This window comes from Lingula anatina, chromosome 3 (genome assembly GCF_051362555.1).
Source record: "Lingula anatina isolate TDL-2025a chromosome 3, LinAna3.0, whole genome shotgun sequence".
Taxonomy (NCBI): Eukaryota; Metazoa; Brachiopoda; class Lingulata; order Lingulida; family Lingulidae; genus Lingula; species Lingula anatina.
In genome coordinates, this window is record NC_141769.1 from 18519276 (window position 1) to 18534502 (window position 15227).

General features: G+C 37.7%; 2 protein-coding genes across 3 annotated transcripts; both read right to left on the reverse strand.

Moving 5' to 3' along the window:
• Positions 1-1017: 1017 nt before the first annotated feature.
• On the reverse strand, positions 1018-9444 carry LOC106153029 (uncharacterized). 2 transcript variants are annotated; one of them, XM_024077462.2, is made up of 5 exons: positions 9248-9440; positions 5339-5523; positions 4559-4814; positions 3427-3641; positions 1018-2322 (listed from the first exon to the last, which is right to left on the reverse strand). In XM_024077462.2, the coding sequence occupies exons 1-5, from the start codon at positions 9294-9296 to the stop codon at positions 1996-1998; spliced, it is 1032 nt and encodes a 343-aa protein (XP_023933230.2). In that variant the 5' UTR covers positions 9297-9440; the 3' UTR covers positions 1018-1995. The 2 variants fall into 2 exon arrangements, with proteins under 2 accessions (XP_023933230.2, XP_086864754.1); XM_087008628.1 differs by lacking the exon at positions 1018-2322 and adding an exon at positions 2571-2624 and having other exon boundaries at positions 9248-9444.
• Positions 9445-9648: 204 nt separating this feature from the next.
• LOC106153028 (uncharacterized) lies at positions 9649-14491 on the reverse strand. The gene is made up of 5 exons (XM_013526794.3): positions 14015-14491; positions 12980-13176; positions 11709-11958; positions 11262-11464; positions 9649-10661 (listed from the first exon to the last, which is right to left on the reverse strand). Exons 1-5 carry the CDS (start codon positions 14079-14081, stop codon positions 10335-10337), a joined length of 1044 nt encoding a protein of 347 aa, XP_013382248.3. The 5' UTR covers positions 14082-14491; the 3' UTR covers positions 9649-10334.
• Between the last annotated feature and the right edge of the window lie 736 nt (positions 14492-15227).

A 15227-nucleotide genomic window follows, 5' to 3' on the forward strand; every position in this document is an offset into this window, starting at 1 on the left:
GAAGTTGTTGTCCGCGTTTGACGTGAACCTTAATGTCAAGACGTTTTTATTGATATTGGTTTGTATAAGTATAAAAATGAACCTCCCTGTATTCAAATAACCTAAGCACGTCCCTAACACTGTGCTGCAGTAAGGATGGTAAACCACATCGCTCAGTTGGCAAACTTCTTCCCTAAAATCCAACGCAACTGGTTCGCCTGGTAGGCAGCCTGCTTCCAGGATAAGAGATTCACATTCTTTTACACGATAGGCGACGCTTTCCCCATATACCGTCTTCCTGAACATGGTACTGAGAACACTCGCGAAGGACATCAAGTAAGCTCCGTCAAGGGGACATTTGACCTCGTATTGCCTCATCTCCTTCCAGGTTTCGAAGTGTCGAACCAAAGGCCACGTGACAGTCTGAAGACGCTCGTCGTCACAAATGTCATTTCCCGGGTGACCTTTTAGAAAATGCCTGGATGATATTCTCAATTGTATCACACCCATACTTATATTAATGAACTGGAAACAACTGTAGGCAGACATGTTCAGTGTATTTATATATTCACTAAGAATATACTTCTGCCCGTCTACGTCGGTGGCGTTTTCCTCCCCGGTCACTTGGCTGTTGCATGTTAAAATATAAGGGGTAATCTCTTCTGTACTATTGACCATATTTGTCGGACGAATCGATTCTCCTGTCATTGCAGTTTCATTAAAAATTACCTCGGTTCCTGGACTTGGAGCGCCGTATTGGGATGTGGTGGTAGAGCTACTAGGTATATCCCCTGTCACGAATCCTGCATGCCATCTTTTGGCCTCCCATACTGTACTGGGAAAAGAGCACCGCTTCACTACACTGGTTGTGTGCTTGCCAGTCGTTTGTAGAATTATCATGCTGAATAACCATGCCAATGAATTGCTTGGCATTGCTCCGATATACTTATTCCTTTCCAACAAAGAAAATGGATTTCAAATCGAAAGCCTTGTCAGCAACACATGAACATGATTAGTCCACGACAGAACAAACAGAGGTTAAAAGCATCTGGATGATTTTTATTACATTTCTCAATACTTAACTTGCTGCAGGAATAAATGATTCAGGCGATCGTTCCCCTGGGTTTAATTAAGCCGCCGAACTAAATTTATTTATAATGCATCAAAGTCTACTCGAAATATCTGGCGATTTCGTGTAAGGAGGGCATTACATGTACACATTCCTTTTCATCGATTGATACGTCACAACCATCCTGGATTAACAATGAACAATCGGTAAACCACGTATATAACCAGTGCAACTACAGCTGATGCAGAAAGTCCCTTTACACTAGATTACGGCTTCGTTAACGCTGTATGCAGTTTGCAAAACTTTAACAGTAACGAATGGTACATGTTTTTAAATGCTTTTTTATAGTTTTTTAAACATCGCAAACTATTAATCAATTTACAATAAAATTTTTTTCAATATTTCACAACCAAAAAGAGATTTCATTGAATTGTTTACATACTTCATAGCAATAATTAAAGGTACACTCCATGGGTTTGAAAATCCCCAAAATGCTTATATTCGCCATCCACATTTTATCATAAAAACTGACTAACACATTAAAATGATTTAACCCCTTAAATATTTTTAGAGCATACCTGACGTTGATATTTCCACTGGAGCGTATAGAAAATGATCACTGTTATAACACCTGGTCAGTCATTTTAAGCTAAAATCAACCTTTATAGATTTTATCAAAGGTCGAATCCAAGTGCAGAAAGGAATAGATAAATGATTCGTGAATACGAAAAAATTGCTTATTTTTTTCAGGAAAATCCATTTTGGTGGGTAAACCTCATGGAGTGTACACACCAGCTACACTGTACGTTAATAAGTTTTGGTGACAGAAAATTTACATTTGCACTGTACAGCATTTATAGGCCCTGCTCTGAAAATTGATATACTCCAAATGGGCTAATATTCAACAATTATACATGAACAACAAACGCATCCCTTAAACGTGCCTCTTATTTCCAAAACAAGACCGTTACAATGACTAGCGCCAAAACTCTGGTCAGCTCACGCACTATGCTACGGACATTGTATCCATGCCCGGCACTCGTTTTCTGCTCGGAAGTCAGTACGTCTCCTTCGTTACACCCATCTTTGTTGCACGTGCGCCAAGTTAGCTCAGCATTGAAATATGCTCCGGCCCTTTGCTTTAAACTCTTGATAGATTTTGGAACGAACTGGAAGAAACTTAAGCCGTCTTTGTCACTGAGGGTTTGAATCTGGTCACGTAAGTGTAGTCCCGCACATTGCCGCTTTATCATGGTTATCTCTAAGTTCTCCTCCTGAAAAATGTTGGTGTTATTATGAACGTGATTTAAAACAAAATCATATCATTAACTATATGGAAGTGTTCCTTGAGTTAGTTATCGTGATGATGCTTAATTGGCCTTGGTCAAAGCATAAAAGAGATACATATACTACATGTATGGTACACATGTACCTCTACAGCCTTTGTTCATTAGTACATACTGTATGTCAAATTCCAAATCAGCTTTTCACATTTTGAATAACATGAACGGTTTGCATACGTTTGTGTATATTTTGATCAAATACATGTACGTACTTTTTTCCAGTGGTCTGGTGCCTGTGTAACGAAAATGAGGATACGTTTAACAGAAAGTCCGCCATCCATTTAGTTATTATGGTAAGGGTAAGCCTGACGTAAGTGAGTCAAAATCTAGGGCGAGGCGGACTCTCTATCATGGGGGACTCTAGGTGTCACGTTACACCGGTATTGTTTGAGTTTCAATTTAACTTTATGGCGTATTTTCACACTTTTAAATCTCAGGTGAAACTAAAGGCGACGAATGGATAAAAAAAGCAAATTGAATTTTAAATAAAATTGAGTTCTTTGATACAATCATTCCTGCATGAGAAACACTCCATTTTTCCTCAAATAAAACTATACTTCATGTTTGTCAACATCTTTATTAAATCTTGTAAAGCTAGAAAACAAACAGACTATTATTTTTACTTTATTTCTATTTTTCATTATTTTATTTAATTATTATTGTTTTTAATTTTCATCATTATTATTTTTTAATGATTACTATTATTATTATTTTGCATTTAACATTCCCCGAGAAGCAATGCGCTGGCATATTTCATAAGAAAAGGACTCTCTGAGCAGAATGGTCTGGTCACGTGACGGGGTGTCCTAGTCACGTGCCACACCGGCTTTGGGCCTCATTGATCCAGAAGATAAATGAATAAGCCTATAAACAAGAAAATTCAATCTGCGCTGAAGAGCACATTCAGAACTGCGGACAAACAGTTCTGCGGATCAGATATGGTTGTCACACTCGAATGCTTGTTGCGTAATCCCCGCGGGATTAATTTGATCCGCCGATATGTTGGTCCGCTGTTCTGAATACGCTCTAACTCACCGGTTTGGGGTACTTGTTGATAGACATATTTGCTTTAAACTCCAGCACGAGACAGGAGCCAGCACACTGCACGAGTGGGGTGTTAGCTGTGTCATTCACACACTCCACATCGAGACCAGCACTGGCTGGATTTATCTGGTCGTACTGCCGCTGAGACTCGGGGTCTGAGGAATTGTACTCCATCCACATACATTCATGGCACTGCGTTTCTGGGACTGAAATATGAAAAGATTTATTAAACTAAGCTCCACTTGCACCCGGGCGCTGTGTGTACCGTACATATGTGGGTACATGCATTGTAAATTGTAGATTTTTAAAATAATTTTTATAAATTAGCGATATCACAAAAAGAGTTGAACAATGAGTGGCTAAAACCATTATATTATATTATATTATATTATATTATATTATATTATATTATATTATATTATATTATATTATATTATATTATATTATATTATGCATTTGCTAAGATATAACCTGCGTGAGCAGACACTTGCCACTCGAGTTGGCATTTGGCAAATGCAGCTAAGCTATTTTAAATGAAGAGCCCAGACTGACATTTATTAACCAAGATAAGGTGCTTTTTTTCGTTGGGTAATCTTTCGAACAGATATTCCAACAAGATAGATAGTTTGGATAAGGCCATATATCCGCCAACGCCAAAACACCGTGATGCAAACTGGCCTCTAATTCATTATTTTTTCTATATAAGAAACGTTGCTTTTTAATGTATTCGAATAACTGCATGTATTTTTTCTATGTATTCTACACTTGCTTTGTTACTGTTGCTGATGTAATGAGTAAATTTTCATGCATGTGTTTTCGAGCACGCACATGTTCATGTTTGTATACCAACGGCGGTTCCGGGAGGGAGGATACAGTGAGTCTCGTGTTCTCTTTAAAATTCTCAGGGACAGGTGCCCCTTTTCCCCTCCAAAAAAGAAGTAGATCAAGCTAAACGAGATAAAATCAACAAATTATCCCATGTATCCCTTGCATATTATAATTAAATTGTTTTCGTTTGTTTTATATGTTATAACTTACATGTACATATAACGAGACAAGCTGACCCCCATCCCCCCCCCCCCCCCCCCCCCCCCCCGGCACCACCCGCCAGGGCATACCTTACCTTGAACAACAGGAGTCGACAAGTCTTGTCCGTTACAGCTATCGGAGTTGCAGGCACAGATAGACCCATTCAAATTTCCCATTATTTTAATAGCGTAGCCGCCCTTCAAAGTGTAATCCAAGATTTCCTGGAGGCTTTTCTGGCCAGGGCTCGTGGTGTTGCTGTCCTTGGGGTCACTGGACACGGAACTACACCCCTCATTTTGACTGGCAACGGGACTGCAACCCCGGTAGGTAATGGTGACTGGCGAATCTTGCTAAAAGCGAACATAGCTAAGACTGTTGAAGTTGGAATATGTGTAACCATCTTAGGCCGAATTCAGGGTCAAATATGGCGACCCACTAAAAAGCTTGCCGTGTAATCCGCTAATAGAAACTGAATAGATTCCCCTTGAGAAAGTATTCAAGTGGGTCGGTCATATTTGATCTGTGGACTTGTTAGTCCGCTGTTGTGAATGCAGCCTTAATTTCGTCATAAAATGTACATGTATGTATACTGCACATGTACATCTATAGTATGCTGACGTCATAAAATATACATGTATACTGCACATGTACATCTATAGTATGCTGACGTCATAAAATATACATGTATACTGCACATGTACATCTATAGTATGCTGAAACATATATGGGTTTTACACTACTACTACTACAGTACTATTACTACTACCACCACGACTAATAATAAAAATTATTATAATTATAAATGATAGATAGATAGATAGATAGATAGATAGATAAAGTTTGGGCCATGATCATTTCTAATTCTGGTACTTACCGCTCTATATATATTCCCTGTAACGCGGCTAAATATGCAAGATCCTGGACAAGGAACAGTTTCATTGATGCTTGTTGGGCTATCAGCACATCTACTATCCATATGCTCCCGGTATATTAACTTCAGCACTGATATATCTTGATCAGACTCAAGGTACAGACAGGACACACAATCAACCGCAGAACCTGAAATCCCAAACGAAAACAAGTCAGAGAAGAATTTCATCAGCTGTGTAATGTTATAAGAATGAAGAATTTTTTTCTTCAGTCATCAGCTTAACATTGAAATAGTTTGACCTCCAATATTTCGATGTCAAACAGAATTGAAAATGATTAAGGTGATTGACAGCGAACCAACAGAACATAACAGGAAAGTCCTTGAAGCCATCTACATCAAGAAGACAGGGGCCAGTCTCAACAGAAATGATGGTACCATCCTCCTTGACCTCTACCTCCCTTTCCTAGGGCAAAATAGTGGGGGGGGGGGGGGGGGGGGGGGCAAGTATATCTCCTGAATAGAAGCTATTCACCTGGGCCCAGTTTCATAAAGGATGTTCAGCACTAACCAGTGTTTAAGTCTAACCAGTGGATAAATTCTCCTAACACCCGTTAACTAAACAACGGTTGAAATTGTGTTCATAAACAGTGTTTAAACAGCCGGTTAGTTAACTGACCTTTAAATATGTTATCCAGTTAAACATTGGCCAGTGATGACGATATTCTATAAGACATCGAAATATTGGAGGCAAAAGTATTTCAATATTAACCTGTTGATTGAAGAAAAAATTACTTCATTCAAATGAAAATATGAATTTAATTGTTATCTGAAGAGAGAATTATTTTCTCGGCATTTTGAAGTAAGAATTGCGGAAAATAATATTCTTTCTGCCTTAATGTTGTTAAGACTAAGATTTAACCTACATATACAAGAAGGGGCTTTGAACAATGCGCTTGCGAAAGCAATATATTCCTTTTATTCACGATATTTTAGGCCTTGAACAGTGACTCATATGTTTCTTTTCAGTTTTGTACAATTGGTAAACTTGCTGATGGATAAATATGAATCATGCGTACAAGAGCGAGACGACAAGCAAGGGAAGAAATACTTAGGTGAATTGAAGTATTGTTTTATCACAGCTTATTCAAAATTTAAACTAACAAACTTGCAAAAGGAGGTAACATTGCATTGCTCCTCTGGTTTACTGTAATATCAGTTTCATTTCTTAACCTCATACATAACATGTGGTTATAATATTCAAACCGCATCATTCAAGATTGCCCGTCTTTGTGTTTGAGTGCTGTGCATAAAGTAATAATAATAATTATATTATATTATATTCCAGATACATAAAGGACCCTTCCGCATTTTCTTCATCGCCAAATCCAAAAGATAAATAATCAACATCACAACATACATTAGGGATTGGTGAAATAAAACAAGAGATGATATTCCAAGATAACAACATACAGTATAACTTTATTTCACCGTTTTAACTAAGTGCATTCTCTTGTATGTAAATTCCGGAGTCCTAAGTACTGTACCGCCATTTGTGCACATTTATGCACTCCTGTAATGTGGTTCTCGTTGCTTTATTACCCCTTTTTCGCGCGCGGAACATTTCCAGGGCATACCTAGCTCAAGGTGATATACTCAGTATCTGAATACTGGACGAGTCAATGAGGGGATTTCCATAATGATCTTCCCCAAGTAAAAGGAGGATAAAACGTTGCTAATAGGAGAGAAACACAGTAAAATAAAATAAATCAAAGAACAGGACATTATTTATCATATCACTTTGGACTATGGTTTTGTACCAGAATTCACATGGATCGTATGAAATCTGTAAAAGAAAATTACCTTGAGCTAGAATGCAATACCTTATATATTGTATAATAGCGGTACAAAGTGTAAAGGGAATATACTGTACATCATTAGCAGCGATTTTTGAAAAATTAATATTAAAGAGTTAATTAATTAGTTAATATTAAATTTAGAGTTGGATGCGTTTTTTTTTTTTTTACTCACACTAATTCCCTTTATCCGCAACGAGGAAACGAAGCACCCTTACCTTTGTCAGCGCCTTAATAACAAGAGCTTCAATCTATGCAGGCAGGTTTTTAGCAATCTTGCGGTCTTAAGACCAGTCATGGTAAAAGGGGCATGCATGTTGTCTGGGTTTTCGAGGTAATTCTAACTTTCCTCAAGAAAAAGGCATTTTAGCCTACGAACCATTGATCGACCCGTCCCTGCACCAGGACTCGATATTCATACCAATATTAGATATCTTAGTTCTGAATACATGGCCAAACATTAAGATCTGCATTGTCTTAATACCAGAAATAAATATATCGACATCGGGCACTCATAACGAGTTTTATTATTTTAAGGTGGGATTGTACTTAAATAGGGCTGAAAATCACGTTTTTATAGATAAAATCAACAATGAGTCTTCACAGAAAAATCCCCAAGCCCCTTTTGTAGTATTTTGTTCACTTGTTTTAATGCCATTAAAAGCATGTTTATAGCTATCCAGGTGCCTGAGAAAATCATGAAACCGAAAATGATGTTTTTGCCCGAAAAATTCCAATATTACGTCTCGGGAAGAAAAGGTAGCTGTGTTTCAAGCATAATTAGATGTTTTGAAGATCCATTAAATGAATGCAACAGGAATAAAGAAACTAGCACCTTTAATTTAAAATAAAATCTCCAACCTGCAGTCCAACCTTTAAGGTCTATATCGGGAAAGATAGGTATCTAGCTTTAACGGGATTTTTAGATATACGTGTATTAACATGACTTTGGGAATAAAGCGGTTTTTAGTATACGTTTAATGGGGAAAACACATTCTCATGTCCATAAACTGCACTTGTTTTCGATTTTGCAGAGCGTTACGCTCGTATTCATACGAAGCTACAGCCACATTTTACAATGATTTATATCCATAAATGCCTGCAATACGAAGGAAGGGTCAGTACGCGAGGCACTATTGTAATGCCAAAATGTGAGAATAGTACACAATGCAATGTGTTTAAAGTTTTTCAACAACCGTTTGCTTTTTGACCAACTTTAAACAGGTTTTTGGCGCCGTTTAGATCTTTGGTTCCTTATCAATGGCATACCAGATTATAATACTCATCAGTCAAATGCTTAAAGTAATTAGGTATCTATCCAACGCGACCAATTAATTGCAAAAGGACAGGACTCTTTTTAATCAGAGCGGTATTATTAGAATTTTATGGGAATGACTTCATTAGTTGTATCTCGACAATTCGATATTCCACACATAAGAGCTCGAGGTGGTAATTAATGCCATTCAAGATTACAGAAATTTAAATAAAAAGGTCTCGAAAACGTTTTTGAAAGGGGATTTGGAGAAATGAACCAAACGGAACTGACACAAGGCAGAGAGAGGATGGAAGAGAAAAGGGATAGAGAACTAGATTTAGATAAATTTCATAAGATTTCACGATTCATAAACACCTTTGCAGTGATTGATAACAAGGTAGAACGATTGCTTTCTATAAATTAAGTTGGAAGTTAACCCAGTAAGTGTCTTATGCAAGATACGCCAACGGACTGAACATGCATAACAACTAACAGCTCGGACGACGATCTTATTCTTAAGTAATGCAGAATTTTAAGAAAAATTATCAAGCGGGACCAACATGTACCTAGTTTTAATAGTACAACTCACCTTCGATTTTTCACTCTCAGGCATAGCGCTCCTTCTTCTGTTAAATGCTATGAGCATTGTTTTAATTTGTTAAAGTTCAAACACATATGAATATTTTCAATAACCATCTGCGGGAATAGTTTTTGAAAACCCTTTTCAATAAAAAACACAGCTTCAACAATTCTAAAATTTCATTCAACCGCGTCTCAAAATAAAGGCTGTCAAAACACACTTACTTCCTTGCGATTCAAGCAAGACTAGAGACAGGATGATGAAAATCTTCATTTTTCTGTTGCAAATCTCCGTACAAATAATCCGATGCTCAAACCTGCTTGAATATTGCTAATACAAAACAAATCTCGGTGCAGCGCGTCTAGCCCTTGCTTTCACTCCTTCTTCACTTCCACCAAGCTACTGTAAAGACCTCCGCTAAGCTATACGGAATCAAAAAACAGTTTAACTCGGGTGAAGCACGCGTAATATGACACCAAGTAGCGGGAGCAAGTACGATTAGAAATATGGAGAGAACGTTGGCATTTCTGGGCTGTTTATGGACCATCAAATGACTGAAGGAGAGAAGCACAGGCGAGGGCGCGCAGTTATTTTCTAGTTAGATTACCTTGGAATAAGTACACTGACTGGACTGACCATTTAGCCTGTTCAGTGGACTAGAGGAAAAGGGCCAGATTGTGAAACTTTAGGTGTCCCACCTCTTTATTAGTCCTATCAGTATAAAAACAATGATAATATCCAAAAATATGCAGAATGCGCATGTGCGTAAATAAGCTCTGGAGATAGTTGTCGCCATAAAATCTCGTTTGACTACGCCAAACTTTCCTTGCTAATTCACATTGCAATTAAGTCTTATTCGGGCGAGTTTCCAGTGACAACTGAATATCGGGGTAGGGTCATACTGGACCTGGTTCCTCTAAATACAGTATCAGTATAGGTTTGCAACGGTCATGGATGGATTTTCATCATTTGTACATTTGTGTTTGTTTGTTTGTTAATCTATTTATTATGAAGTTTTTTTTTCCGTAGATCAATGTGTAAACATCAGTATATGCCACATGTTCCTCTAGACCTACAACAATACACCACCCGTACCCTGTACAGGAGATCTACGTACATTACCGTTAATAAACCCAATACAGCACACATATATTGTAAAAAAATAAAAACTGATAAAAATACATAAATGTACTTGCCACTTGAAAAGTGAAATATGAGAGAGAAATCTTTTCAGTTTGAAAGAATGCTTCCAAACTTTATAAAGAATAACAGAACACGTACAGCAGGTGCCGCGTAGGCCTCTGTACTTCGCTACCAATAAAAATTTGTTAAAACGACAAACACAGTCAACATCATAACCACCCGTGGATAAAAAGAGCAACTGCTGACCGCCGATGTCAATGACACCCGACTAAAGTCATTACAACTGTGGCTGTCGCAGGTACAAATACTAGCCACGGCTCCAGTAAAAGTGAAATCATTGTCTTCCATCCTCTCAACTGGCAATAATTGTTTGACGACTGGCTCGCTGCCAGAAATATCTTGGCAGTGAGAAGACGGCGTTGTTTTGATACCGGTGCAATATCGGTTCACCAAGTAAAGATCCGCGTTTTTGGTTCCTCCAAAATGTCGTGCTTTCTACAACATAAAAATATAGTTAAAAGGATGTGAAGTTGAAAAGGACGTGATTGTGACTCTGTGATAAAATGTGAATCCCCATGACTTTACTGGTCCACTAATGAGGCACGTACACTGTAAATAATTTGAATGACCTTGAATTGCATAAAACAGGACCGGTTATACTTTTACTACTGATATACTAGGCTGTAACAAAGGTACACTAAATAAGACGATTTCCCAATAATTAAAACCAATTTCATCAATCAAAATTTAAATAATTAGTTAATAAATTGACTATGGAATGAAAAGAAAATGTATGAAATACAAGAAAAAACAAAAAAACTGCGTAAAATGTTGTTACGGTCGGTCCTAGCTCTGCTGCGACGTGCCCATTAAATTATGAATTATTATGGGCGAAATTGGATTGCAGAGAACAAATATCCTTTATATGCATAAAAACTGACAAAATGGTTTCTCATATTTTATCAAAATATATCTCATGTAAATAACTGAATAAGTAAATTAATGAAAAAAAATATATATATAAGGAATAATAATAAAAATCTAAGGACAAGAATAAAAAGTAATGAATAAGCACATCAGATAACATGTTCTTACTGTTGTTAACTGTACTCTGATTTCCGTGCTCTCACACGCGCCGTTACACATGGAGGACGGCGTCGCGTGCGTTACTACCCTGCAATTCTCGTCGTGTCTCGTAGCGTTTCTCGAACCAAACTTTGCCTGCAAGTCTCTCTCCAAAACGGTGTCATCGGATGAATATTTCATCCATAAACAGTCATGGCATAAGCGGAGCTTTCCTGGAAGAGTTAATTATTCACACGTTACTCTTAATTTTCCCTGTTTTCCTTATTTACAAACATATTACCTAGTCTCTTACTAATATATATATATTAAAAGGAATTCTTTAACAATTATTTGTAGGCTGCTTTGTATTTCAAAAATCATGTTGAAGGACTCCTCTACAAGAGACACGATAAGCCATCTTAATGTAAAAAATATATGAGTAATATATTACCGAACACAATCTAGACCGTAGTTTACCTCTCTCTAACGTGTCCAATAATGTAGTGTCTTCATTGCACCTATCAGAGTTGCAGTAACAAACTTTACCAGTGCGTGCTGTGCCCTCTAAACCAATCATAAAGAGAACATTAAGATACTGTAGGACACTTGGCAATGCGTTTGCAGACAGCTGCTTGCATCCCGATCTGGCGCTTTTTATAGGATTGCAGGTTCGCAGAAAAAAGTGTACTTCCATTGGTTCGGACTTCTGGAGCGAATTCATTTGGTCCTAGGAGAACGAAGAAAATAGCCGTAACCCCATTAACATTGTTCAAAGGCTGAAAAAAGCAATAACAGTGGAAATGATACAATTATACTCTGCATTTCTGGTATTTCACAATCATCAGTGGATATAGATTTGAAACACAAACAGAACAACAAAAAATCTCACCTAGCACATTCATTTATACCGCATAGTAAGGTAATTGCCAGTTTTGTTGCAATGCAATACTTGACTTGGTAGCAGCCTGTGAAACCTGCTGTAAGCTAAATGTTCTTAGTTCAATGAATACATATAATGCAAGCTTACTGAGGGAGAGAAAGATTTTATCTTATATACTGCACGCTTTGAAAAACAACAGCTGTATATCAAAAAATGTACACGAGTAACAGGCAGGGCAGGGGATACAGCTCCATTAAGCACACCAGCTGTTGGAATGCAGAATCCTGCAGCGTTTTCCACTTGAGATGCTAAATTAACTGCTACTGCAGTAGTCTTTTGTATCCGTGAGGTTACCTACTCTTCGGCTGACTGTTTGGTCTGATAGATCTCAAGTCTGTATCCCACAAAGACAATTAGAAATTTCATCACAACCTCACTTGAGTTCATTTACATTTTACCGGTACACCAAAAACAAAAAAGAATTCACAATTACACTGCGTAGAGAGTGCCCGCTAAAGTTAACGCACTCACCAGGCTCATGCAAACTTACATTTCATACATACAATACGGATCTGGGATTATTCGAAGGGGGGTGCGGGTATTTTTTTTAGTTTTAGGAATGAAAGGCCTCGGATGCAAAGCCGACCCTCTCCCCCATGGCGTGGGGTTAGGACCCGCACAAGCCCCCATCCCCACCCCCACCCCCACCCCCGAAAAATGTTGATGCTGGAGGGCAAACGGTGCTTTTTGGTGCGGATTAAGATTTTGATTCAGCTAGTCAAAATACTAAATTTAATTTTTTTCCAATTCGATAACCAAAGGGGGGGGGGAGGACACCCCCCCTCCCCGCCACTGCATTTACATGTACCTGTCGGGCAATCCTCGCCGTAAACGTACTCTGTATACACGAGCCATCGCATGACACGGTTCTGGCTACCTCGGTCGGGTTTCTGGCACAATCGGAGTCATACCAAGCCGCAAACTGTTTGTCTAACCGGTCCTTCGTCCCCATGTCCTTGCCGGTTATTTGGTAAGCAATGCAAGAGATACATTCCAAAGTCTCGACTGAAAAAAAAACCCTTAATATTTAGACACCAAATATATGGTTCTCCAACAGCATGAGGAATCATGTTATTATGACCTCAAAAACATGCACTGTTGTTCGAAATATGTTTTTCAGTTGCTATGGCATGCGGTAACTGTCTGACATCACACTCTTTGCACATTGCCTTAAGTACAATTATACCGTCACGGGCACTTGATTATACATATTAGCCACTCTTCTGTTTCAATACTATCATTTATTATTTTTACGAGAATTATTAAAAATGGATTACTAGCTATAGCTTACTGTCTTACTTTATTGATCAAGTTACATCAAATAATTACAATTTTATTGGGACAGCAGAGAAAAAAATATGATGAACTACATGTACTTACATTTAAATGCAAACGAAATATACATGTATTTGTATAATTAGCCAAGATGCACGTTATTAATCCTTATTTGACCTTAATCATTTAACTTAAATTTTATAAAAAATTATTTTACATTATCAAGAAAACTAAAACATTCATTTGAACACCACTGCAGAAGCTCGATTAAAAGTTCTCCCGATTCAACATAGAACAAGTACATATATACCTAAGAACGAGCCACATGTAGCTTATTTTAGTGTGTTCCTAATATCAAACCACAAACACTCAAAACCTAAATGTTACATTCTCTTTTCCTCTCATGTCACCTTACTCAGGGTCAACATAGATGGTGGAGTAAGGAGCGTTAACAAAGTACATATATACATGTAACGATGAACATCCGCTTAGAACTTGCTGCAGAATCACTCTACGTGGAGTAAAAAGATCCACATTGTATCTAGTGGATTAACATCTTTTATCTCACCTGTGGACCATGCAGTCGATGTAACAAGAACCACAAACGCAAACTGGTAGAGCAGATGACTATCCATGTGAAATGCCCTCTTCTAAATTAAAGTTAGGTCTCAGTCAGTGATATAGAGGTACGCGTAATGTTAAGAAATGGCCTATAGCTTCCTGGTAATAACTACCGCATTGCACACATAATACACACTACGTTTTAGGACACTTCACCAAAACCACATTACTTTCTCCATTATAGACCGACCTGCGAAGGTGCTGATTACATTAGCATTGGATCCCTATATACATGAGAACTTGACATCAATGTACATTAGCCGGCTTTCCACTAATAATATGCAGAGTTATATCGTCCCTAAAGAAAAAAATATTCACAGATGATTTAATGAAACCGCAAATAAAAATGCTGCATAGCATTACCTCTGTGCAGCATTTTGTGGTGGAGGATATTTATATAATTATGATAATTAAATGAGCTATTCTTGTCCCCACGCCTCCCAAAACTGCATTTGGATACATATATTCGTGTGAAGTCAAAGTTAATTCAAAACGACACGGTCGAAGTGAAGGTTCATATTTGTATTGTTTATAGCGATCCACGTGGAAAAAATTATGTAGGTTTCTCACAGCGTGCTGGCCATATGCATCTTATTTAGGTATTCAGCAGAGCGGAATGAGAAAAATAACACACTGGACTAAAAATCACAACTAGCACATCCCCCTCTAGAGGAAACGTCTAAAGTCGTGGTGCTCCTTCTGGTTAATGTATAAAATGCTGTATAAACTGTTCCTTATAATGAAAATTTGCCTATGATATGGCTATCACAAAGTGAAAACACTCATACATAATGTAATAGTGGCATTTTATGACTCACAGTGTTTATCCATTGAAAATCATCAACCAATGAAGGTAAAAAATGTAATAAAACTCATTTTTGAGTAACAAGTTTTCCCCATATTGATATCATACATTTGTCCCCTGACAAAAGGGCAAACATGTGTATAGTTAAAATTTGTTATTCATAACATATGTTTTTTCTTAGAGCCTACCGCTCCTTTTTTGAAAACGAGGCCAAATCTAATATTTTCCTAAATAACCGTCTGGTGGCTCCCGGGCTGCATGTATTTGTCCTTGGCCGAAAATGGAACATCTTCACCTTAAGGGATTTGCATTCGCCATTAATTATCTCACGCTCTAAACTATCCATAATTGCTTC

Bases quoted from the DNA above. Each gene is read 5' to 3' on its own strand.
- LOC106153029 (XM_024077462.2), bottom strand. From the start codon at position 9,296: ATGAAGATTTTCATCATCCTGTCTCTAGTCTTGCTTGAATCGCAAGGA. The intron at 4,815-5,338 runs GTAAGTACCAGA...GTTCGCTTTTAG, and splicing joins CAGGGAATATATATAGAGCG to CAAGATTCGCCAGTCACCAT. The intron at 2,323-3,426 runs GTGAGTTAGAGC...AACATTTTTCAG, and splicing joins TCAACAAGTACCCCAAACCG to GAGGAGAACTTAGAGATAAC.
- LOC106153028 (XM_013526794.3), bottom strand. From the start codon at position 14,081: ATGGATAGTCATCTGCTCTACCAGTTTGCGTTTGTGGTTCTTGTTACA. The intron at 13,177-14,014 runs GTGAGATAAAAG...TTTTTTTTTCAG, and splicing joins ATCGACTGCATGGTCCACAG to TCGAGACTTTGGAATGTATC. The intron at 11,465-11,708 runs GTAAACTACGGT...TAACTCTTCCAG, and splicing joins ATTGGACACGTTAGAGAGAG to GAAAGCTCCGCTTATGCCAT.